The sequence below is a fragment of the Oryzias melastigma genome, linkage group LG22 (assembly GCF_002922805.2).
Source record: "Oryzias melastigma strain HK-1 linkage group LG22, ASM292280v2, whole genome shotgun sequence".
Classification (NCBI taxonomy): domain Eukaryota; kingdom Metazoa; phylum Chordata; class Actinopteri; order Beloniformes; family Adrianichthyidae; genus Oryzias; species Oryzias melastigma.
The window spans coordinates 11,194,800-11,221,102 of NC_050533.1; the positions used below are offsets into that span (position 1 = coordinate 11,194,800).

A 26,303-nucleotide genomic window follows, 5' to 3' on the forward strand; every position below is an offset into this window, starting at 1 on the left:
AAAAACCAAAAAAAAAAAAAAAAAAGAGAAAGAAAACTGACTTGAATCAAAACAGCATCAACTCTTCAAATTATCACAGTTTTTGAAGGAACTCATTGATCCAATCAATCTGAAGATCTAACCACAGATCTGACATCCGTCTGTGTCTTCATGTAATCCCAGACGCAAAATCCATGTGAGATCCATTATAAGAGATCAAGCTTCTAATATAAATATGTGTGTATACAATAATGGCTGTTTTTCCTTTAACTATTTTTGACAAATAAACTACAGACTAATTTAAGGAAAATAAAGGAATTTTCTTTAATGCTGCAGATAAAAATCCTTATGTTATTGTTACTGATTTTGACTAAATCATTTTTTATCAGATTTGTATTGTTTAAAAGACAATGCCCACAAGTGGTATTAAATTTGAGTCTTTAGGTTTTTAACCAGGGCTGGGTTAATAAAAATCAATTTATTGATCTGAATCTAAGTTTAATAGATCAATAATTGATCCATAAAAGTAGAGATTGATCTAACGCTAAAAGCTAAAGTCGCAAAATCTTTTAAGGAAATATTTTTAAAGTAACCATTTGTGGTCTAAAACAGTTTCTTTGCTCAAACTTTCTTTTTCTTCTGGAATAAGGTGTAATGCTATAGCGCGATCGCCACCTAGTGGCCACACTGAAACACCCTCCGGGAGAGGCAGAACAATTGTTGGAGATTCTCCGTATGAAAATCCATGTAACACTGTATGATTAACAGTCTTTATATAAGTTCACTAATACTTTTTACAGTATGGGAACTGTATCAGATATTATGAATAACTTCTAAATAAATGTGTCTAAATGTGCAAACTCAAAATTTAATTGAATCAAATCGAATTGAGTGGATCGAAAGAATTGAAAAAACCCCCCAAAAACATCGGAATTGAATCGATCTAAGCTCTGGTGAATCGAATCGAAGCTGGAAATAATTGGCGATACCTAGACTTATTCTTAACCCCTTCATACTTGAATTTATTTCCAATAATTGGTAAAAAATAGATATATATTCTTTAGTGTTTATTCCTTTTAAGGAGATGCTAAATCAAGTGGAGTCCTGGATAAAATGAAATGCTGCAAATTAGCGAAATATGGGTAAAACACAAAAAGTAGGGCCAGTTGAAAATAAAAAAGTACATTTGTAAGGATATGTTTAATTGTTAAGGGTTTTCCTTGAATCGTGTTATATTGTTTTATAGTTTTTGATTCTTAAATACCCTCAGAACATAAATAACTACATATAAGAACTGCTGGCTGAAGTTAGTGCTGCAAACTCCTTGTCCTGGAATTCCACTGGCCAGCAGCTATAAGGGTTAAAAATACATTTATGAAAAAAAAGAAGAATTCAAGCCAGATATACAACCGAGATGGGAATTGCAGTAGCCTCTCTACAATCTGAGCAGCTCAGATTCTGATGCCTCTCACCTTAACACTTTTACAACTGTAATTGGCAAGAAGGTAATTGATTCGATTCAAGCGAAGCAGAAAGAGCATGAAGGCCATCCAATAAATCAAACGAAACGAATGCAGCTTGTTCAATAACAGTGGCGGGCGCCTGTTTTGCTCCCGCGGTGACATCAACATTCCAAAAACCACATTTTTACCAGGTCACTGTAGTTATCTGTGCTCACAAGTAATGAGGAAAATAGCAAATTAGGAGCCAAAGCAGCTAAGTTTTATGAGTTTTTAACTCATGAAAAAGAAGTTCCGCCTTTTATTACTTCTGTTTTATACATGAGAAAACAATCCTTTTGGTCATTTTCGTATTTTCTCCTGAGTTGAGAAATGTCCGACCCGCCTCATCGAAAACCTCCTGATCCCCCAAATGTGCAAACAAACGGAACCAATCAGAACAGAAATGCTAAAGCTCCACATTTCAGTTCTAATTTCGCCTCACACATTCAGGATATTTGCGGTTGAAAATGACGCATCTCCGAAACACTACATCACAGTCAGAACGTGCTTGCCGTCAGCTGACACACTTTACAGGTTTATGCTCTACGGTGGATTTATGTTTCTCTGCTGCTGCTGTGGGCTGTAAGCAAGCGTGGATTAACAACCAGGACAGAAATGCATCTGTGATGCGCCGTCAGTTGACCTGACCTCCTTCTCTACTTTTCACTCTCTTTCTTCCTCTTTGTTCCTTTGCCATTCCCCTCTTTCTCCTTGCTCAACCCGGCTTCTTTTAACTTTTTGCCTCCGCTGCTTTTCCAGACGTACCAATCGCATGTAACATGTCATTTGCGGTGCTTCAATTTTATTAACAGCTGTCGGTCTCACTTTTGATCTCTACTTCCTTCCTCTTGCCTTGTTGGCGAATTCTTCTGCATGGGACTTTACACTCAAAAGGTTTATTTTCTGTCAAATCTGAGGGCAGAAATGATGTTTTTCACACTATGTTTTGCTGCTCTCCTTCTCCCTCAAACTCAGATGGCCCCACGCTTGTGTGTACATTTGTCCCGCTTCCCCTAAAAATTGTGTCGCTGTCCTCAAACTTACAGATGTTCTGCTCTCTGGTTTGGCTCTCTTATTAACTGCTGCACTTTTATCCTCTTTGCTTTTCAAAAAAAAAACAACTTGTGATTTTGAAGTGCAATTGCACAACAATGTGTTTTTTAAAACACATATACTTTATACTAAAGTTTTCCTAGAAGCTGATCTGTTCAGAAGTACTCTTTGGTAATTGTCTGGAAGTGGTGCCATGCTTCATAGCCAGTATGTGGATTACAGAGCAGTGACCTTTAATGAAACTTGTAGAATTGTAAGGCTAATTCCCAACATTGGGAAGTGAGAATGTGTGACCAGACACTAAAGTACAAAGCATCTAACAGCTGAAACCTGTTATTTGTCATCTGTAGTGGGAGCAGGAAGCAGGTGGAGGAAAACGGAGAAGTGGAGGTTTGTGGTGAAAAAGAGACGAGAGAATGAGAAGAGCCCCGAAGGAACCACATATTGGAAAGAGAAGAGGTGAAGAAGGTGGGTCAAGGGTTCAGAGTGAAGTAGAGTGTGAAAAAGAACCAAAGCAAGCAGGTTGGAATTGCTGGAGATAAGTGTGAGATGGCAAGAGTGTCAACCAGAATGCAAGATCTACAAGGTGTCGTAAAGGAAAAGTCAAGAGGATGAGCGAAAGGCAGCATAGATGAAGATTTTGAAGTTCTTTGGATGGATTGGATCCTCACTGTGGACACTAAAGGACGAGTATCGATGGGACTTGGGAAATAAAGCAGGAAAACCAAAGATTTAATAGTTTCAAAGAGGAAAAATGAATATGTAATGGTACTCAGGTGGGTAAGGCTTTATTTTACTTACTGCTTACCTGGTACCTACGAGGTACTTGCATTGTACCTACAATCCACAAGACACCTATTGGGTGGGTACACGGTACTTGCGTAAGTATTACTTAGGTGGACAATAAACTTTCCACATGAATTTCTTACACATGGAAAATACCATGAAACACACATAAACTTATCATATGACTTTAAGTACCCAAAAGGTACTTTGTGTGTACCTACTCTCTTCTTACAAATGGTAACTTACAAAAAAACAATACATTTACCACAGGAATTTATGTAGTCAAAAAGTCCTTTAGAGGACACGACATTAAGGTATTTAGATCATCAAAATCTTTCAATTTTTTATTGTCTCTGACCTACACTATCCAGATTTTCTTACTTTGAAATAGCATCTGAATTTATCATATTTTAGTCCAGATAGATGTTGGCTTCAGTAAAACTCATACATTCACCCTCCGCCTCTTTTCTGCTAAATTCAAAACTCTCTGGAATGCCATTTTTTAGCCCCTCAATCATTCAATTGAAAGAAAATATTGAAAGGAAAGGATTTATTTGTAAAGGCAGATTGTAGACTTGACCACAAAAATGGGATGTAGTCCGTTTAACAAAGGTTTGCACACTCAAAAGCACAGTACTACGGTTGGCATTTGTAAAAAAAAAAAAAAAAAAAAAGGGTCTCGTAATACTTAAGGTTTTTTCCGCTTCTGTCTTGGGCATTAAAGTGGCACAGTATAAACACTTAAAGCAGAAACTGACTCAAAAGTAGGTTATTGTAAGATAAAAAAAAACATATTCTTACTTAATTGAAATGCAACGATGTCTGAAGAAATGGCTTTGAGTATCATCCAATGAGCATCTGAGTGGATGCCTTTTTGGAAGGCATGTAGCCTCTGGCCTTTGAGGCACTGACCATATGTAATTACACTATCACTGGTTTCAGCTGGTGTAGACTTTCCCTGCATGTAATCCTTGCCTTCCTTTCGTTTTAAGTCAATAGTTCCTTAGAAAGGGCCGTAGGACAGGCCAAACTATGTAATTAAAAAAAAATATATATATATATATTTCTCTCAGTAGAAAGATTAATGTGGCTGAATATTCATGTAGGCAACGCAGAGATTGTTAGTGAATAATCATTAGATTATGAATTAAATTTCCATAGTAAAAACATGGAGTGGGCAATGAGAACTCAGGAATCTTTAGTTACAGATTTCAATACAAAACTTGAACTGATTAGCTTAAATAAAACTGAGAGCATGTGGTTCAGATTTTACTTTCTACCAGAACTGTTGCACATGCTGCCCTCTGTTGGTGTTTTAGAAATTTGGGCAACTGTAGTGTAACATAAGGACGACGGGAGGAACATGAATATGAAATAAAATGACATGCCCATCCTAAGTTAGACAGTTCCTATATCCTTATGTCCTCTGGCCATCGGAAATTACTCAAAAGCTCTAAGTAGAGCTAAGATTTTTTCAAATCTCAGCAATCATAATTACTAGGAGTGTCGACCTAATAGATTAATCAATTTATACTTCTACAATAAAACCAGTTTGACTTGTCTGAGGCAAACTCTTTATCAAATCGACCTATACCATTAAAAAATTGTTTAAAATGAAATAAATCAGTCATATTGATCTTGGAAAATACAATTTAGAATGAGTTGTGGTAGGTTTATTTCATTATAAAAGTGTCATCACAGCAGACAACACATGTGGTGGCAGCAAAAAATCATCAACAGTCCAATGTGTAGAAACACTTTTGAGTTTTGCAAAGACGTGACCACACAGTGTGGCATCTTGTTCTAATAATGTTCCATTTGTATTTTTTTTTAATGTGAAAAAAAATAACAGTGGGCTGAACTTTATGAAATTAAAATGTAAATGGATTAATCATTAATTCTTGTTTACCTTATTGTGCACACGTTTAATTTACACTTGATTACACTGAAAACTTCAGCTGCACTGTTCAGTCCCAGGTATTTATCTGGGTCCTACTGGTTGAATTCTTGGCTAACTATGCCCTGAATTGATTTTTGGATTGCTTAAAATCAACCAAGTTTGACTATAAATCATATCAACAACCACAAGTTATGATATGAATCAAATTGTTGCTAAAATTAACCCCCTAAACTTTATGCAATTCAAAGTTGAAGTTTTCTTTTATCGATGGAGTTATGTTATAAAATTAACCGTGAAGTAGGCATCTTATAGATGTTTTAAGGCTGTAACACTCCTCATTACACACCTAATATACTTTTCTCAGACCAACATTAACAGTTTCACACTTCTGTCTTTTGTTTAAATTTTCAAAAGTTCAAACCTTCATAAAAAATAATTCCAGTTTTATCGAATTAAACCAAAGATCCACTCACGATCAACAATTCATGTGCTGGTAAATTTGGAAAGCTGAATGCATTCGGTACAGGAGACACGGCACAGAGGAGATTGATTAACAATGGGCAACAACCAATCCGTAAAAATCAGCGAGACCGCAAAATTTAAATTGTGTTAAAGCTAGGGACCACAGTATCCAATTACTTCTAAATATCTGATTTCTCTGGGCGTCTAAACCAAGCAAACCAGGTTCCTTCACCTTAAGCAGAATAGGTGTTCTTGTTTAATTTCACACTTCCTCAAATGAAACAATTTATGTAGAATGAACTCTGGTAGGAACCACACAGCCCAATGTAAAAGTGTCTTAATTTACTGTAGAAACAAACAAAGTACTGTGTACTTACTTTGAAACACAAGATCATTTTGATAGATTACATAAGAACATCAGTTGCGACCTTTAAAGCCAGGTCGCTATCTGAGTGTAGCACAGTCACTTAGTTCACTGACAGTGACACTTTCAATGCAGCAGATCTTACAGATCACTGTGATAATCAGCCCAGAGTGGATTTCCTCAAAGAGAAGTGTTACGACGTGCTTGACTCTAATATTAGACAGCTCACCCTGAGGCGCTCATCTTCTCCACTCACCAATAGAAGGTCAAAAGCTGTGGAAACGCAATACATGTTATATTTGAATCCTTGGATGGACCTGTGCAGAGTGTGGTAATAATGAGCTTGGAAAATTGTAATGTCTTCATTTCATGCCTGTCTCCGCAGCCAATTATAAAAAGAAAAACATGTTTTATTGAAAACAAAACATTAAAAAATGCAGGAAAATGGTAATTCTCTAAGTATTCTGATAAAACAGTGCATATTTCAAACAAACTGATTTCTTAAGAAGGGTATTTGTCTTATTTATCTTCTGCAAATTTAGACATCCATATTTCTGACAAGATTTTGTTTTAAAAAAATGACTCCAAATCAACTATCACTCATATTTACCTTAAAAAAACTTTAAAAAAGAACATTACATGAAGTGCCTTTAAAAAGCTCCTCTCTGCCAAGGTTAACAAGATTATGACAGCTAAAATGATAAGCTAATTACACAAATACTAGCTTAGCTTTTTTTCCATAATGATTTAACCAGTCGTTATCGAAGTGCATCTTTAAACCAATTAAATTAGGGACAAAATGTAAATGTAATCACAAATTCCTGCATTAGTGGCATTTAGCATGGGACAATCTAGCAATCTAGCTTAGCCAAAAAACATCAACGTTAATTATAAAAAGGTTATAAACAGCTTTTTACATGTTTTTAAGGTGTTTAAGTAAACATGGATTAACCAAGAAGACTTTTTCACAACATATTACTGAAAATTAGCCACATTAATGTCACACAGGGTGTCATTTTCAAAACTGATTGATTTTTAGTGTAGAATATTGCACACAAAATTTGCAGACCCAAGTACATTTCTTTATGAATATAACAGCTCATGGTCTGCTGTGCATTACTGCGTGTCTGTTGTCCTTCCACATTGTTCTGATTTATCCATAGAAGGTCAGAGTTAGTAGGAAATAAACATGCAAAGATTTATCAGCAGCTTTAATCAGCCAGTCAGGAAACAGATTATGGAGATGTCAGCAGGGAAGATATAGCTTTGTTTGCCTACAGCAGGGTTTGCCCCTCATAAAATGCTACCTTGTTGCAGTGGGAGGATTTGAGAGTGATCCTCACAGCTAGGCTGTCTGGGGCAAATACCCTTGATGGGGTCTCCTATCACAGACCCGTCCTATGATGAGCCAAACTTAGAGGAGTTCAAATGTTTCTTATGGAATCAACAAAATGTCTGTTATGTTGCCCAAACTGGCATTACTGGCTGTATTTTTATTACACATGTGCAAAACTATTGAAATTATTGAAATGTAAAAAAATGTATAAATAACCAACAACATTTCGCAATGACACAGTTTCCATTAAATCATAATTATCGGCATAAACACAAACCAATGCACGCAATAAGTCATTCAAAAACATGGCAACGGATGTAAAGAAACTTTGATTTACAGCATATACGTTCACATTTCTGTAACGGCATTAGTGCTCATCATCATCTATCAAAGGAGATGTTGGCGTCTTATTCAGACCATAGAGCAGCAAGCTACATGGGAGCAGCTACGGATGAAGAGATTTTGGGAAATTTTGGTTCCTATTCCACATGACACGCTCAACTTTTGATGAGCTGTGTGATGCTGTGGGACCGCTTGCGGTGTCCGCTAAGCGTGGTATCCAGTCGTTGGTCACGGGATTCCTTTCATTTGAAAAAAAAGTGTTTCCATTGCAGTTTTGCAAAATATGTCAATTTCGATAGGCCTCAAAAGCCTTCTCCATGCGCAAGCATTTTTTTTCAACAAATGGAAGATTTAATTAAACTGTCATGTTTCCATAAGGTGAATTTTAGGTAAAAAGATTTAGATTAGGGAGGTCGTTCCCACTGTTCACACCATTCCAGGTGTCATTGTTATTCCCAACATGGTTGGAAATGTCTTCCCGTAGAACAGAGGAAAAATAGAATAAATTAGCAAACATGAATGAGCCTCCCGCCAGAGAGCCAAAGAGTCAAACCCTCTTAAAGAAGTTGGGTTTTCAGAAGCCAAACTGTGTGAAGGCAACCCCAACCACCTTTATCCATTACCATTTAGCCACTAGCTCAGGTTCTATACCAGAGTGAGGTAACATGTCCCCATGGTTAGAGTCCATTTCCATGTCCTTTTGAGGCACACACTCCTGACCACCTCCCACATTTAGATGGAATTTCCCCTTGTAGTCCTTCCTGCAGGTATTGGACTTTTGGGAAGATAATCCCATTTAGTCTCTTTGGGCTGAACCTGGACCCATTGGAAGAGGTCCAACACCAAGTATTGGACTTCTGTGGGTCTCCGTCAGAACACATAGCAATAGGACCCCTAAGTAGAAGTAGAAGTCAAATATGCAGTTGTCCCGCCAAACCTTCAGATGTGTATCTTGCCCTTATGGGCAAAGAAAAGGGCATCACTTTTAACTCATCACCACCTGGTGATGAGTGGAGTTCACTGGCAGAGGAAAATGCTGCACAGACCCAATGAACTGTCAGGTTGGTGGTGAGCCGTTGACTTACACCTAGCATTTTGAAAGAAGGGATACCTTGAGGGTGGTTGGTACGTCTTTCACCGAGGAAGTAGAGAATGATCACCCAGCAGTGGCCTAGCCCATCACACAAGCTGAAGTCCCAGAAATAACTGAAACACTGTTCAGTGGCAAGGCCACAAACCTCATACAAGGTTCAATGTCAATTTGAAAGTTGCACAAACAAATGTATCTTTTTCCCATACATTTTTGTATAAATACAGACGCTTTCGATAAGTTTTCATCTGCTTGACACTACTTTTTTGTATGTATAAGTCTTTATAAATGATGCTCTTGAAGGTTATGAATCGTTTTGGCCCAAATTTGATCCCTTTTTTTGTCTATTCATCACAGCATTGGGTATTTAAATAAAAAATATTATTTTAATGAGGTGCATAATGTGTCTTTTGCAGACACATCTTGACTGAATCTAATTAAATTATGTTTTCTTGGTGATGACAACCCCGACTTTTATTTTAGAATAATATAAAGTTTACCCTGAATAATTTCAGTGGACAACCTTCAGGTCATTAGACAGTGGCCAAAGGTCAAGCTTGTTTGCATAAAATTATTCCAGAGTCAAGTGTAGAATACAAATTTGGATCAGGAGTCTCAAAAGCGGGTTGATTTGGCCATAAATAAAACATTTGGCAATGATGATGTGACACAGCTATTTATGTTTTAATTTTTTGTACTTTAATTGAACATTTGAAAATCTAACAAAAGTTTACATTAAAGCTAAAATGATTTACTTAAATTTAACTGAGATATCAGGTTTTTTTTTTTATTGGGTGTAATCCTGAAGGATTAACGGCATAAAGTAAAAACGTGCAGAAATCAGTGGAATCACCTTCAAAAAGAAATGTCAAAAATTGAATAAATAGATCAGTTCTTTCCAATAGGAGTCGGACTATTATTCATTTTTTAATATTCCAATGTACTTGTGGTAGCTGCTTTACAATAAGCTCTTGCAACCACGTGGTATCCACAATGGAAAAGAAGAATTATATTGATCCTGACCCTTGACTCTCCCCTTCGAGCTGGAGATGAAATGTACATAACTAATCTAAAATTCAATGCATGACTGATGCAAGTGCTCTTTTATCTTAGACAGTTTAGCCATTGTTATTCACAGGAAAACAAAAAAAGGCAAACAGGCAGATGGCATAAATGTTAAAATAGGTCAATTTTAAAATGGTATAAAATGTAAACAAACGTGAAAAGATTCATGATAGATTTCTGCTAAAGAAAATGTTACAAAGACATCTCAGTTTAAGACAGTTTGACATTATTATTAACTTCCGTCTCTTGACATCCATCAGGTTTAGACGCTTTTTGTGCAGAACATTGGCAGATTTAATGACAAAATAACAAACGGTCCTAAAATGTCTTTGATTTCACCTGATAGTAACAGAATGTAATGTAACTTAACTTTATGTGTGTGTAAAGACAAATCAGAAATCCCAATACAGTCAACAAGCCAACAGTCCACAACCTTTTTTAGGCCACACATCTGTTTAATGATAGACGATGTTTCCATGGAGCTGCCTGGACAAGGCTGAAACTGGTGTCCACTTTTTTTAAGCCTCTGGTTTCCCTCAAGTTACAAGGAAAACGTTTCAAACTGTTATGTGGATTACATTTATGACAATTATTGTGATAAATAGGTTTTCCCTTAACTTTTTCCTTAACCGTCAAAGTGGGAGCTAAAAAGAAAAATAGATGCCAACTTTGGCCTCGTCCAACTTGAAGGTGTTACTGATAAAAACAACTGAATAAATAGGTGATAGATGAAAATGATAGAAACTTCACCAACATTGCTATTTTCTAAAATAATTAATAAATATATAAACTTTATTAGCAGCATCCTTACAACATCAGAGTGAGGCTGGGCAATAAATTGATTTTAGCGATTAATTCAAATTTGTTGTTTGAGATTATTTATTTTGGGGAAAATCTGGATTTTTTTTACCCTCAGCTCTCCGTTCTTTTAGGCTTCTGTTGTTCGGAGTAAAGTCAGCTCGCCCGTCTCTCACAAAGCGAAGATGTGAAAACAGCAGCAAGAAAAAAAAAAAAGAAAAGCTAGTTCCGCAACAAAAACAAGTGTACTGCGAGTGTAGTGTTTCTTTTTATGAGATGCTCAAGCTAGTGTTAGCTCACGAAACACTTGCTGCATTGAACAAAGGTTGTAATAAATCCATATGTGGAGTAGAACTCCTAGATTTGACTTTATATATTTCGCAGTCGAAAGCTCTTTTTCTGTCTCCTGGAAATGTCCACTGGTCCAGACCGAGTCCACTTAATTTGGTCAGTCCTGAACTTTGCACTTGTATTCAGACTGACGTCTATCTACCAGAGATTTCAGTTTCAAACTAAAGCCTGTAAACACAACTATGTGATTACAGAGTTCTTCAGTAATGGGCCAGAATTTACAAGGGTGGGGCAAAGCCACAAGAGGTGGAAATGATAAAAGTCGTACACTTTGCAATCCTTGTCAGGATACAGTAGTTCACTGATTCAAACTTTATATTTTGCTGACCAATTTTAAGGTCAGGTACTGTTTGTACAGCGGAAGGATGCGGAAAGGGGGTTACTGAGGAGACGACGGCTAAGAAGGTGCGCTGATAAGTGTTTATTACATTGTCAGGAAAACGATGTGAGAAGCAATGTGCATTAAGTTAAAAGTTGAGTGCATTAATCGAACCACCTTTCAATGAGTTGCTGTTGCATCGTAGCTGTACCTTTGACCACGGCTCTCTGTTTATATCATTTAAAGCCCGGCTTCAGCAGCCATTTTGGTTCCATTGCTCCGCACCGAGCACAGAACGTATTCAGACTAAGGAATGTCAGAGCGAACCGAAGTTCAGTCCAACTGGAAACGAACCAGATTATCGGGGGAAAGGAACTCTGGTTCACTTTAAGAGAACCCAATGTGTATAGTCCGAACACACCCTAAGACACATAATCGAGCTAATGTCTTGACATTTGTCAAGTGTGTCATAGACAGATGATTCTGGGAGTTTTACTAAATAAAACATAGGTCAGAATCAGAAGAAAAAGAAAATGAATTTTCTGTGTGGCCCAGTACTAAGTGACCTGGGGTTTCACTGCCCAAAGCAACAGTTGTCAGCATCTGTAACATCAATCTTTTACAAAAATTGCCAAGTCTGTTTACTCAAAGGGGATAACCTTGTTTTTAAGATGTAGGCCTTTAAGATTAGGATCTAAAGAATTGACTAATAACACACAAGGCTGATCCTCCCCAAAGACGAGTGAAGAGACAGCCTCCTGCTGTCTGTGCTAATTTCTTTCAGCTCGGTCATTACAGCTCAAAGAAAAGTTGTTTTTAAGAATTAAGTAAAAGACTGCTTTTAATTGACTCTGTTAAGAGGAACTTGAGAAAGAAAGATTTAATGCATCTTCCTTTATCTATCTAAAAGCATCAAGGTTAAGAGAAAACAAGGGATATGAACTTAATGGGTATGAAACCCACCAACCAGGCGGTTTTCAGGGGACGTGCAGCACACGACAAAAGTCCAATCCTGACCTCACATGGTACTCATAATCTCAGAGAGTTACAGATTTACAGCGACACAGAGGAAATACAGTGTAGCTTTGGGAGGGAAGGAAAAATCTCCGGGACAACACCAGGCTCGGTGTCACTTATCCGTCTCGTGCTATTGTGTGGAGAGCTGGCAGATCCCCAAGTTCACTCATCTGACAGATGAGAGTCCAGAAGGTTACTAACAGGATGAGGCCAGCTGGCCACGTGGCCCCACGAGGATTACAAGCAGCAAGAAGAAGGTAAAGAGATTAGACTCAAAACAGACCCTGCTTTTTTAACCTCGTCACTGTAGCCAGGTTGGGGACGTAGAAGGAGACTGTGGATTTTCATTTGCACCCCAATATTTTGTCCTTCTTCCTCCCTCCCTTTGCTCACTCACTGCTCATCCATCCATGAAGGAAACTACAAGGATCCAACTACTCCTAGGAAATAATCACTGCGGAGAGGGTGCCAGAGCGCAAATATAAGAGTGGACTATGCTACAAGTTAGTCGGCACAAATGAGGAGGCTCCTTCATCCTAATTTGACGGACTTGAGATAAACAGGCTCTGGATTTGACTGCATTTTCTTCACAAATGATCACTCGGGGCTTGAAGGACACATAGAATTCCCCATCATGCTTTTGAAGTCTGGAGTCCTCTTTGCTGTGTGTCTGTTTACCCTCCAAGCAAGTAAAACCAGAGGTAAGGAGTAAGGCAACCGCGTTGGGTCTGTTTTTGTGAGTATGATAAGTTTAAATGTTGGCTCTATGACTTCCAGAACCATTTCTGATCAAGAGGAGGTTCACTTTTTTTTGTTGTAAAAATTAGAGATAATTTCACTCGCCAGATTTAGTAAAATATCGGCTAAAACTCGCAACGATGTTCAATTGTAGGAGGTCAAACGACAAATGGCGACAATGCCATTTCTGAGCTCGTTAAAAGTTACAGTGATTTAAACTGGTGGGGCATACAATAGCTTTTTACTTATACACATAATAATAATGTTGGGTTCATCACTGACTGTTATTTTCAGTGTGATGTGGCCGGGTGAGCTCATTAGACGGAAGGAAACAAAAGCCATTCTGTTCGCTGAGTCCCGGGACGCTAATCTTTTCTGGCTTGTAATTCTGCGGCGAGGCCTTTTTGCGGCTGCAGTGGGCTTTCAGGCCCGTTCCAACTCTCCCTCCTCTGGCGCAACGCTCGTGTCAGTGCGTGTGCGTATAGGGGGCCACCAGCTTTACCAATCCCCAACAACTTATGTAAAACGTCTGCTCCTAAAACGCTTGAATATACCCGAAAACATTTGATGGAAAGATTTATTGAGTTGCATTGTTTGAATGCTTTTCATACTAGGCTAGATTTGGATTAAACAAAAACTACAAACTCAATACTTTTAGGCTATACGACATATCTGCGGTTCAACTTTTTAGGGAAAAGCATGATAACTTTTATAGCACTGGAGCAACACATCTGCAATGCTCAAAGCTATTAACACTTGTGCTATCCTAGGCATGTTTACATTAAAAGTGGGGTCATCTGGGCCCCACAAAACATGGCGCTGAACTTTTTTTTAAAGAATTTTTCATCTTCACTGGTGTCCGTGGCACACATGAAATCCTGTCCACCTTTGTCATGGGAGGGATTGCAGATCAATGTAAGGGTGGGGTCATATGGACCCCATAATAGAGCATAAGGGTTAAACGTTGACTGAACTTTGACTTGATGCTTCAATTCACATTTAATCTCAGACCAATAACTACTAAATTCCTGCGGTTGAATCCAGTTGTTGGAGCTGCACATGGTGGACAATGGTGGAATCACCATGTCATCACAAACAATGGCTTGAATAACTTTGTATACCTATGTACCCTTATAATTAGTTATGCCATAATTCTCAGTTTAAAAGTGAACCGTATGTTACACTGGTGAACCGAACTGTGTGAAAAGTGTATCGTTGCACTTCTACTGTGTATCAGTATGTTTACGTTTAGTGTCAAAAGGATTTGATATTTATTGAAAGTACACCAGGCTAAGTGTGAGCCAACTTAAAGGTTTTTTCTTAATTATTACTAGCCTATCATCAAATTAAACAAGGATTTTTCAGACTTTTTTTGTTTGTTTTCTAACACAAATCATACATTGAACTGAAACAAAACCGTGACCCAAGAATCGAGGTTTGACTGAATCGTGAAGAAAGTGGATCGTTGCATCCCTAGTAATGATTATTATAACTATGTAAAAGATTATATTTCAGAACCACTGGATCAAAAAAATATAATTTTAACATTTTTATTTAGAGTTAAATATCCAAATGTTGAGCTTTCAATTAGATAAAAATAATGCCTAGGTTGATATTTAAAATAAAATTCCACACTGTGACGATGACTAACGGTCAAGAAGTCATCAAACTAAAAGCTGAGAGGTGATTTGGGGCAAAGCTCCAAATGTGTCAATCCCTTTAAAAACACTTTCCACACCAACTGCTATCTTTGTAGTGATGGATCTTTTGTATTGTTGAGTTCGTTTCCTAAGTCATAGTTTTCATCTCTGATACTTTGAGTTTTAGACACTTTTTTACTTAGGTTTTGCCAATACAAACATGAGAACCCATCATAGCAGGAATCTAGAATTTTCACTCTACTTGGAATATTGCAGACAAATTCTGAATTCTGTTTGCATAAAGGAACGTTCTGCTCTGGGCTGGCGCTTTCATTAACATTTATAGAAGGATGAAGACATGAGTGTTTGCGTTACCTGGATGCCAAGAACATAAAACAGTTGCCAAGTGACAAGTAAATCCAATGATGGGACTTTAATTAAAGAGGAACACTATATGATTCAGTAATCACAGAGAGGAGGCTAACCTTAGTGCTAAACCACACAGCTGCAGGCGTACGTATGCAACACATTTGCATGAAAACCAGGAGGTCGGTTAGAACTCTATTTGATGTGCTCTGAGGAAATAAATTCAATTTATTTGCATTAAATCTTTGAGGGGAAGAGGTGGATTTACATTCAAATGTAGTTTACGTTTTTCTGCAACATTTTTCAATTTTACCTTATTGACTTAAACCACATATATTATGCTCATCAGATACTTTTTTAATTGTAGATTCCTTTTGTTTAACAAAAAAATCTAGTTTTGTAAATAAAACCTTCACTTTTTATTATAATCTGTTTAAAAGTCTGACCTTGTGTGCATGGATGTTCTGGTGCAACAGTTTCAATAACAGTTTATGAATAACACAACTGTAACAGGTCTTTATTCATAATAATCATACTGGCCTCATTTTTTTTCCTTTTTTAACATGTTTTGTTTTCCAGCTTAGCTTCATTTCAAAACCTGCAGGAGGATTTATTTGCTCTCTAGTTCAAGGGACTTTGAAATCCTGGCTTATTGTCGTAACTAGTGCTCAGTGCCAGTTAGCATCACAATGAAAGCCTTTTTTTTTTTTTAAAGCAAATTTTTTGTCGTCTCACACAGTGTGAAATGACACACTGACCTTTAACGTGGTTTCATGGGAATCACGGGGAAATGTCTCACAAAAAAAAAAAAAATCTTACATTTCTTTCTCTTGTTATGAGCTTTTAAAATGATTCCTAAACATGAGTCACAGCTGATGTGACTCCTGCTAACAGAAGCAGTTCATGAGTTTTTATAACTTAATTCACAACAGAACCATCTCTTTTATCCTGAAACTTACACATTTAACTCTCTACTTTTGTTTGAGAATCCCAGACATAATGTGAGGCAAAAAAGTATTTGAACACCCTGCATGTGATTTTGCAAGTTCCTCCCATTTAGAGATCAAGGAGGGGTCGGAATTTTTCATCTTGGGTGCATGTCGACTGGGAGAGACATGATCTGCAAAAAAAAAAAAAAAAAAAAAAAAAAAAAATGGAAATCAAATTGTGGGATTTTTAAAAATAATTTATTTGTATGCTGCACGTCAGTATTTGATCACATGTCTATCAGGTAAAATTCTAACCCTCTGTTAATCCACCCTTTAAAAAGTCCACCTCCATTCCAGTTATCCTGCATTTGAGGCACCTGTTTGAGGTGGTTAGCTGCACAAAGATGTCTGTCCCAGCCTGCATGGCCGAGACCAAAGAGCTGTCCAAAGACACCAGAGACAAAATTGTGGATCTCCACAAGGCTGGAAAGGGCTACGGGGGAACTGTCAAGCAGTTTGGTGAAAAAAGATCCACTGTTGGAGCAATTATTAGGAAACAGCGGAAGCTAAACATGACTGTTAATCTCCCTCAGACTGGGGCTCCATGCAAGATCTCACCTCGTGGGGTCTCAGTGAGGCTAAGGTAGGTGAGGAGGACTCAGCCCAGAACTACACAAGGGGAACTGGTCAATGAAGAGCTGGGACCATCATTTCTAAGGTTACTGTTGGTAATACACTGAGATGTCATGGTTTGAAATCATGCATGTCACGAAAGGTTCCCCTGATTAAACCAGCACATGTCCAGACCTGTCTAAAAGTTGTCAATGACCAATTGGATGATCCAGAGGAGTCATGGGAGAAAGCCATGAGGTCAGATGAGAACAAAATGGAACTTTAATTCCACTTGCCATGTTTGGAGGAAGAAGAATGATGAGTACCATCCTAAGAACACCATCCCTACTGTGAAGCATGGGGGTGGTAGCATCATACCATGGGGCGTTTTTTTTGCACATGGCACAGGACAACTGCACTGTATTAAGGAAAGGATGACCTAGGCCATGTATTGCAAGAACACGCTCCTTACCTCAGTTAGAGCATTGAAGATGGGGCGTGGCTGGGTCCTCCACTATGACATTGACCTGAAGCGCACAGCCAGAATAACCAACGAGTGGCTCTGTAAGAAGCATATCAAGGTTCTGAAGTGGTCTAGCCAGTCTAAAGACCTAAAACCAATGGAAAATCTTTGTAGGGAACTCAAACGCTGTTTCTCAGCGACAGCCCCAAAATCTGACTGATCTAGAGAAGATCTGTGTGGAGGAGTGGGCCAAAATCCCTCCTACAGAGTGTGCAAACCTGGTGAAAAACTACAGGAAAAGTTTGACCCTGTGTAATCACAAACAAAGGCTACTATATCAAATATTAACATTGATTTTCTCAGGAGATTAAATACTTGTAAAATAAATAAATTGTAAATAAATTAGACAAAAAAATCATGCAATGTGATTTCCAGCTTTTTATTTATTTATTTTTAGATTATGGTCTCGGGCTGCACGGTGGCGCAGTGGTTAGCGCTCTTGCCTCACAGCGAGAAGGCCCCGGTTCAAATCCCGGCTGGGACCTTTCTGTGTGGAGTTTGCATGTTCTCCCCGTGCATGCGTGGGTTTTCACCGGGGACTCCGGCTTCCTCCCACCATCCAAAAACATGCTTCATAGGTTAATTGGTGACTCTAAATTGCCCCTAGGTGTGAATGTGAGAGTGAATGGGTGTGATTGAGGCCCTGCGACAGACTGGCAACCTGTCCAGGGTGTACCCCGCCTTCGCCCATCAGTAGCCGGGATAGGCTCCGGCACCTGGCGACCCCGAAAGGGAAGGAGCGGACAAGAAAATGGATGGATGGATGGATAGATTATGGTCTCACAGTGGACATGGACCTAAGATGAAAATTTTAGACCTCTCCATGATTTCTAAGTGAGAGAACTTGCAGAATGACAGGGTGTTCAAGTACTTATTTGCCTCACTGTAGCAAAATTACATAAACCGACTTAACTACTAATGTGCACATATGAAAAACAATGTATATGTATGTAGGCCTTTATCTGTTATCCACCTTCATAAGCATCAAAAGTCATTTATGATATCTTCTACAGCAAGCTGGTGGAAACCTGACTTAAGTATACAGTGGTCGACCTGTATGATCGATATGGGTTTTTTGATTGCACCGGCCCGTGGAGGTTTGTGGAGAGGAACAGCTGGATCAAGGTGCATCCTAAGGGGAGAGCAGGTTAATGCAAGTCGCACGCACTTATGACATTCGGGTGACCCTGTCGTACGGTCCCCTTATGCCAAGTCGTTAGTAAAACATTAGTCACAAGTGCCTTTATGGCCAGATATGGGTTGTCTGCGGGAGAAAAATGGAGCATGGAGCAAGGAGCATGCACTTATCATGTGAACAGCACTTACCTGGCACAGTTACAGGGATTTAGTTGCCAAATGAAGTAGTTTGTACAAAAAGCAGCACCGGTATGCTTGGTTTTTGTAATTATCAGTCTCCTATTTGAAGGAACCATGTTGGGAGCGAGTTTGGTAACCTGATCAGCTAAATGCAAAGTGAAGAATCAAAAAATGAAATCATTTCATTAATGATTATCAGGAAAATCCTGTTAAAGTGAAAAACAATGTTGATTCCTATTTTAAAATGGCAAATGGCGTATACTTATATTGTACTTTTCTACCTTGATTTAAGGCCCGAAGAGCTCTACAGTCCCATTCACACACTGATGGCAGCTCCCCTGACAAACACTGGCCCCAACTTCAAAAACCAGGAGCCATGTGGAGTACAGTGTCTTGCTCAAGAACACTTCCACTCATGGGTTAGGCGGGATCCAAACCTAAAATCCTCTGAACAGAGGTCAATAGCTCTACCTTTGAACTACGATGACCAAGATTAAAAAAAAAAATGCTGAAACAAAGCAGAAATATGTCTGTATGCTACTACCCTATTAAGAAAATTGCGTAAAATTAGTCTAATAGTTTTTGGAATTCCTTCACTACTTCAGAAAAAGAAGCTAATATGTGGCTTTGTTGTTAAAAATCTCTTCTCTTGCAGAACTTCGTGACCATGGTATCTTTGGACTCAGAGATGCAAAGTACCGGCACTTTCTGGAAGCTTCCAAACCAATCAGACACGCAACCAATGTCAGAGCAGAGCAGGACACGTATCGGATTAAGAGGTCAACGCTCTTCACCACAGGCGTCAAAGTGTGCCCACAGGAGACGGTTAAAGCAGTGATCGGCAGCCATCGCGCCTATTACAAACTCAGAGGTAAAGAAAAACTCAAGAAGTTGAAGTGAAGTGAGGTTGACATGAAAACAACAAATAGAAACATCTCCTATTGCTATGGAGATTGATTGTTGGTCATTGCAGGTGTTTGGGGATGTTCTGTAATCAAACTGAGCACCAGAAGCTCTAATAGCAAGATTTTAATTGGCTGTATTGGAGGTAATAATAGTATTGCTTCAGAAATGAGAATTCTGAGAAAGAAATTCCCCACAGGCACCAAGATATTGGACAATTTGATGCTTGCTTTACCCACAAAAGATGAGACCATTAGTAGCTTTGGGGATTCTGTGGTAAAGAATTTTACCAATTACTATGATTTAATTAAGAACTTCCACTAATGAATTTCTGTCATTAACAACATTTAAAAAATTGCTTTTTGGTACACCCACAATTTTATTATTTTATGTCAGTCATAGACTCCTTAGTGTTTTAATAAATGCATAATTTATGATAGAATACTATGCAGCCCAAATTAATTTTTTAACACTGCAGTGAATTCTTTTCTGTAAGGTCTAAAAAACCTCTAAGACATTTTTTTTAGCCCACATCATTTTTTATATTTTTATCAACATTTCTGTTTTTTCATTTATCTTCATTGTGTTACTGACATTTTTACATTTGATTTGTTTTTTATTTTTTTATTTTTTGTGGGGGGGGGGTTCTTTCTTCAGTTTGTCAAGAGGCAATTTGGGAAGCATTTCGTATCTTTCTGGACAGAGTGCCAAACCCAGAGGAGTACAGAGTATGGGTTTACACCTGCCAGGAAGAAAACCTCTGCATGGATGACCTGGCCCAGAATTTCAGCAGCTCTCAGGAGCATCTGGACCTTGTTGCCAAAGTGAGCGGTAAAAGATCACAAGTAGTTCATTGGGAATTTATTTCAATTTGCTAAATACTTTCTTTTTTTCTTTTTGCAGAGAGTTGCAGAGCAAGCTGAAAGTGAAGGGTAGGTGTGGATGTTATTGGTGTTTGATAGTATTTTGCTTTTATATTTTAGAGAGGCTTCTAAAGAAAACTGTATTTACACATCATAAAAAATATGGAGCCTCTGCAGCACCAAGAAGTTATTTTTATTGTTTATCAGTATAAAGAAAATAACCTACTGTGCACACAATACCCTTCTTGCACGTATGACACTCCTGACACATCTAAAATATGGGGACCCTATAATTTCAAAAATGGTACAGTTTCTATTTTGTGTGTATTTTATAAATCATTTATGCCTAGAAGATTAATATATAGAAAAATATATATTTGTACTCTTGAGAAAGATCACCATAAAACTTTTTTCCTCCTTACTTCAAATTATGGAGTTCTCAAAAAATGGGAATTGTTGAACTTGTGAGCATGTTAACATTTTTTAGACATTAAGATAAATAACTCGAGTCCATAAGATTAATAGCAGAATTGTTATTTTTCTTCATCTTGAAAATTCTTTGAACAAAACTTTTACATCCAATTTATGAAGTCTGTACCAGAGAGGGAATACTTTTTATTTTGTCAGCACAAACTAAGCCACTTGAGTCCCAAAGATTAATAGATAGGAAGGGAAATATTGCTATTATTTTCATTCTGGGGAAAGATCAAAATGAAAAGCTTTTTTATCACAAGTTAAAATAATTTTTTAGTTGTTCAGCACACAAGGATATCCAGATTAAGGATTATTATTTAAATTTTAGGAAGAGGACTGTTTCTGGGATAAATGTTCCATAACAAAAACCTTAGTCACAGCTGTCCTTAGATATCGATACGAGCTGTCTGCAGGCAAAAAATTGGCAATCGTGTACAGGTAATGCAAGTGGCCCACATGAAATATCAAGGTCGTGGACCGCTTGGTGAGCCCATAGTGGAAAAGTATTTGTCCACATTTTTTCCTATGGGCATGCTGCAGGCAAAACGTTATTGTGATCACTTATACAAAAAGCAAGAGCAAGTAATTGTGAAATGGACAGCAGGCAGGGATGTCATGTCTTTTTCATTGTTTCAACCTCCCAAAATCCTGTGTAAGTTTGAATTGTTTTAGTGAAAAACCTGCGCTCATGTCTAATTTTCTAATTTGACTTTAGAAATGAAAGAATTAGACAATCAGACTGTAGTTTTTGTGGGCATACAGGCACTTGCTTATCACCTGCACAGCCTGTGGGCGAAGCATTTCCGTCCTGTCAGTAAGGAACCACCTTACTCACAACTAGAGTGTGACATAAGGGCACCGTAACACAACATAACCTATCCGTCGTGTGTGCAGCTTACATTATCCTTTCAAATACTTTACCATACACTTAACACACGTACAACAATAATTTGTTAAATTTTCATGATGCCCCTTAAGGCAGCTTCAAAGGAACTGTAAGACACACCTGTGCTCCTCTTAAGATGTGGCTGCTCTTTTCTATGACCCTCCATGGGCCCGGACAACCCAAAAACCTGCAGCACCAACACATTCTCACTCCCAAGTCGTCACATATTGATGTTTGGTTAAGAACCCCTCCGCGTCACTTTTTGACTTTTTTGGTGTCCCCAAGTCGTTGTTGTTTGATGTACTGGCTGTTCCCATTAAATCATGGGCCCCCAACCTCCAGAACCGGTCCAGAACTACGACATGTAGTGCACCGGTACCAAAACCCAACACTGGACCAGATGCAGTACCGGACGCAAACTAGTGCCGGGTTAAGGTTAGGGTACCCCTACAGAACGTATCCTGAGGACCAGTGCGTGTCCGGTATCGCATCCGGTACCGAGTCCCGAGGGTTGCGGATCCTTGATTTTACAAGTCGAGGAAACCCAAAACGTCAAAATGGAAATCTAAGGCTCCTTCTTTAACATTTGGCTAAGGAAGGGGCCTTAACCAAATGTTAATATCTGATGACTTGGGGATGAAAATTTGTTGGCAACACAAGCATGTGACTAAGGCTTAGACAAAATCCACGAAAATTGAATGGATCTAATACATTTTTTTAATCAACCTTTTAACATCAGAGCTTTAGCTTCAGTGTTGATTTTCTTTGGACTCCCATAAGTCTAAATGTTTTCGCAAATAACGTAATTTCCACAGATTCTGAAGTAGAGAAAAACACCTTTGTTCCGATATGCAACACCTTAATAGTGAAATGTTTACACAATTAACATAAATTACCTGATTCTGTTGCTGAGAAAAGCAGTTTTGTGCTGTTACGCAACACTCAACATTACTGTACATTGTTGCATTGGTGCAAACCCGATATGAAAAGCTGTTTTTCTTTGCATCAAAATCAGCTGAATCATGTGATCATGTTGATCACACAGTCAAAGAGTTAGGGTATGTCAAGAGTATGTGCTGTTCAGGTGTCACCTGGTATTAAAGGGTTGAAGCAATTCATGTCTCCAATATACATTTTTTAGATTTCCATCATAAAACAAGAGACTTATCACAGTCATTTCTTTTTCAGCTTTATAACTGGAACTCCAGAGCCTGGCAGTGATTGTAAGTCACTCATTCATTTATCAAACACATTTTAATGACTAAATGAATTCATCAGGTGGTATAAACACTGTTATGTAACTGGAGTTGCTGTTGAAACTCAGGCTCCTGGACTCCACCCCTGATTCTACTTCCGACTGAGGCCGATGTGGTACGTTGGTTAGTGGTTCCACACAACGCTACTGTCGCACCCTTAGTCCCTGTTAATCTGTATCGTATGTCTTTCCCCATCAGATCAAAAAGTATCCTGAGGATGTAGAAAGCAACTACGAAGAATATGTGGTTGAGTTCAGCATCACCGTTGCAGACCCGGCGTACAGCAAACTGCTCAGCAACCCCGAGGTCCAGCAGTACGAAGATGTTGCCAGAGAGCTCAGAGAAAAGGTGCGAATTATTGACAAACCTCCTGAAACTTGAGAAGGACATGAGCAAAATCATGAATCTTTATCGTCTTGAGAGCACTAGAGCCGTTTGGTTCACTGACGCAACTGAAAGCTGGATGTAAATACCAGCTCCTGTAATATTACCAGGTGTAAAACTCACCCTGATTGATTTAACAGCTTTAGGGTTGCAACCTGAGGATTTACGATAATCTCAATGACTATGGGCCTGGAATAGTAAGATCCAATCATATAGATTATCACAGAGTAAATACAAGGCACTAAAGGAGACGCTAAACTGCACGACAACTTTTATTGGCTTAACGGCACAAAAGACAAACTTTGAGAAAAATTTATCTTGCTGTCATATGTTGATGTCAGCAAACCCCGGCTCAAAGTTCGATGCTTTATCGCTGTTTACCTTTCACAGTCTTGTTTTTAATTTTTTTTTTGTGTGCAATTTTTCACACTTTTTTTAACAGTACATTAAATTGACTCATTGTGTCAATCTCCTCCTTGCCCCATCTTTAGTACAGTAAAAAATGTGTTTAGCTTTCATTCTATAATTTTGGGCCTTTTTTCCAATAAATATTTCAACTTTGAGTGTTAGAACTAGGGATATCGTGATACTTGTCTCACGATACGATATGTATCGCAATATATCCCAGGCAATATTAGAAAAAACTTTCTGAAGCTAAAACTTCCTGCTTGACCCGCAGCGCAGCTGTATTGGTTCACTCGTTTTTATGTGAGCCCGCTACAAAGCACCACTGAGTTTTTATATAATCCTGGCAATAACATGGCATAGTTTTGGTTTGGTATCCATTTCAAGTAAAAATGAAGAATTACATGTCTCATAACAACAAAAACCATGAGGCTGACTCAACATTTAACACGAGTTGGTTCTTGTGAGATCTTGTTCTTTTTCTCAAAGAGGCTCAGTGTCCTGTGCTGCCAACTCGCGGTCGGGGGTTTAGGTGGAAAACAAAAGTAAGACACTGAAAGACGCTCATAGATAATTAATATACTTCACTCAGCATTCTAAGTCGATACAAGTATCGCCAAATGAAATATCGCGATATACCACGGGTTAAAACAGGAGAGAAAATGTGAAAATGTTAATGTCTGTCTGAGAAAAGTCTATAATAGTGTGTAGTGGGGCTTTTACAGGCTCAAAACATCTATAGTAATCGTGAATACTAAGATAGACTACTTTGTAATTTTGTCTATTGCGGGTTTATAGAACGTACAGTAACTTCCCTGATAAACGAGGGACCTCAGTATATGCTAGTCTGACTTTTGTTCATTTGAAGCACTGCTTATTCTTTATTCATATTATTGTAGAAGTGAGATGAGAACACTGCTCTATTTTTTCTTAGGTTTTTGGCATTTCTGTGCAAATTTATAATTTATTTAGCTGTCAAGGAGATCAAAGTGGCATGATCTAGTCTCTGAGTTTTAACATGGACAAAATGATAATGACTTTGTCATTTCTGTCACAGCAACTTTCCACATTTTTTTTTTGTAGATGCGGCATGTGTTTGAAAAAGTTCCAGGATTCAAGGAGATTCGCATTCTGGGATTTCGGTGGGTAGAATGAAGTTTTTGTACAAAGTTTTCTTTGACATTTGGTTAAAGTTGTTTACTTCTCTCATGACAAACATTTGAAAGGAAGGATTTGTAATTTCCTCTTAATACTTTCATTTTCTTCAAGAAAATGTACATTATCTTTTGGCCTAAGGTTTAGAAATATCCTCTTGCTTAAACATGCATAACAAATCATCCTGTTCCCGGTGGGATTTTCTTTTTGTGCTTGATTAGATTGGAGGACGTGTCAGTGCGATGCGCTGTGGTCTTTAATGGAGAAACAGAGCTTAGTGATGACCCTGAGGGTTTGGAGGATCCCGACCAAGAGGCAGGCGAGGATGTAAACGCTCCAAAATTAAGGCACATCATTGTCAAGGCCCTAAGAAGGGAGCCGTCACTACTTATGGACATACAGACGCTCAACTTTGAAGCTGGTAAGCATAATATTCATCGCTGATGTAAATGTCGTGATAAAAAGCTCTTCAGGTGTTCTCGTGCTTTTGTTTCAGTAAACACAGTTTATCCACTTGCTGAACTTAAAATAAACCCTCTTGAGACCTTGCCATCTGAGGATACCACGGCAGAGGACCAAAGTCTTGCAAAGAGTTTATTCCCCACTGTGACAGTGCTCGAAAACTCTCTTGATGTTTCTACCATCAAAACAGAATCCCACCCCTTTGTGCCCTACGTTTCACCTTCCACTGCCACTCCTGTAGAGGAGGGGTCACCAGAACAAGCTACAATACTGGAAACTTTTATAAAACCTAAGGAGGACGCTGAAGGGAAGGGGAAGATGCCAAATGGGCGTTATAGTGGAGGTCAGGCAGAGTCGGAGGAGCTAGCGAGAGAAGGTAAGTCCATTGTTGTTTAAATTTTAAGTTCAAATGACAAAAGTCCAGAAAATGTTGTTTTGTATATGGCAGGGGTCTGCAACCTTTAACACTGAAAGAGTCATTCGGGTTGATTTCTCTCTGACTACAACCCAGTAGGAGTCACAAAGTCTTCCTTAACCCATTAAAAAAATTGGATTTGTATTTGTATTTGTGCGATTGTTACTACTATGATAAACATAAATCGACTGTCGTTCATTTAGCATTGATAAAACACAAACATTAAAAGAAAATGGCCTTTTTACTTTTTGATAGAAGTTCCTTTCAAAATAAAAGACACCCGGCCACATATGATCATCTCAGTGCAGCAAAAGTAGTAGTAGCAAGTGTAATATCAGCAGTGATTAAATAAAAATAGTTAATTTCACTGTTGTTGGTGCATCTCTGCCAGAAATTTAAATCTTACAAACCAAAATGAAATCCAAGATAATAAGTGACCCTTGTTATATTTTTCAAAAACACTTAAAATTCCTGATTTTTTTCAAAAATAGAAATTTAGCTTAATAATCCAGTAACCCTTAATACTGGTTGTGCTTATTCAAATTCATTGATTTTTATTTTGTAATACAAGACAGGACGCACAAAAATGTGATACGCACTGTCCTTCAGCT

General features: G+C 38.2%; 1 protein-coding gene and 1 long non-coding RNA gene across 2 annotated transcripts in view; one reads left to right on the top strand and one right to left on the bottom strand.

Annotated features, from left to right (window-relative positions):
- Positions 1–15,818: 15,818 nt before the first annotated feature.
- Positions 15,819–17,390, bottom strand: LOC112153211. The gene is made up of 2 exons (XR_002920474.2): positions 17,122–17,390; positions 15,819–16,228 (listed from the first exon to the last, which is right to left on the bottom strand). It is a non-coding gene; the product is annotated as an uncharacterized LOC112153211 (long non-coding RNA).
- An 848-nt stretch (positions 17,391–18,238) lies between these two features.
- The window catches only part of impg1b (interphotoreceptor matrix proteoglycan 1b), a 19,460-nt gene continuing 11,395 nt past the window's right edge, over positions 18,239–26,303 (top strand). The window contains exons 1-10 of the mRNA XM_036209997.1: positions 18,239–18,269; positions 19,145–19,360; positions 20,050–20,216; positions 20,296–20,324; positions 22,804–22,838; positions 22,940–22,986; positions 23,070–23,249; positions 24,750–24,802; positions 25,037–25,236; positions 25,312–25,653. Coding sequence (XP_036065890.1) covers positions 18,239–18,269; positions 19,145–19,360; positions 20,050–20,216; positions 20,296–20,324; positions 22,804–22,838; positions 22,940–22,986; positions 23,070–23,249; positions 24,750–24,802; positions 25,037–25,236; positions 25,312–25,653 — 1,300 coding nt within the window. The remainder of the gene's footprint in view (positions 18,270–19,144; positions 19,361–20,049; positions 20,217–20,295; positions 20,325–22,803; positions 22,839–22,939; positions 22,987–23,069; positions 23,250–24,749; positions 24,803–25,036; positions 25,237–25,311; positions 25,654–26,303) is intronic.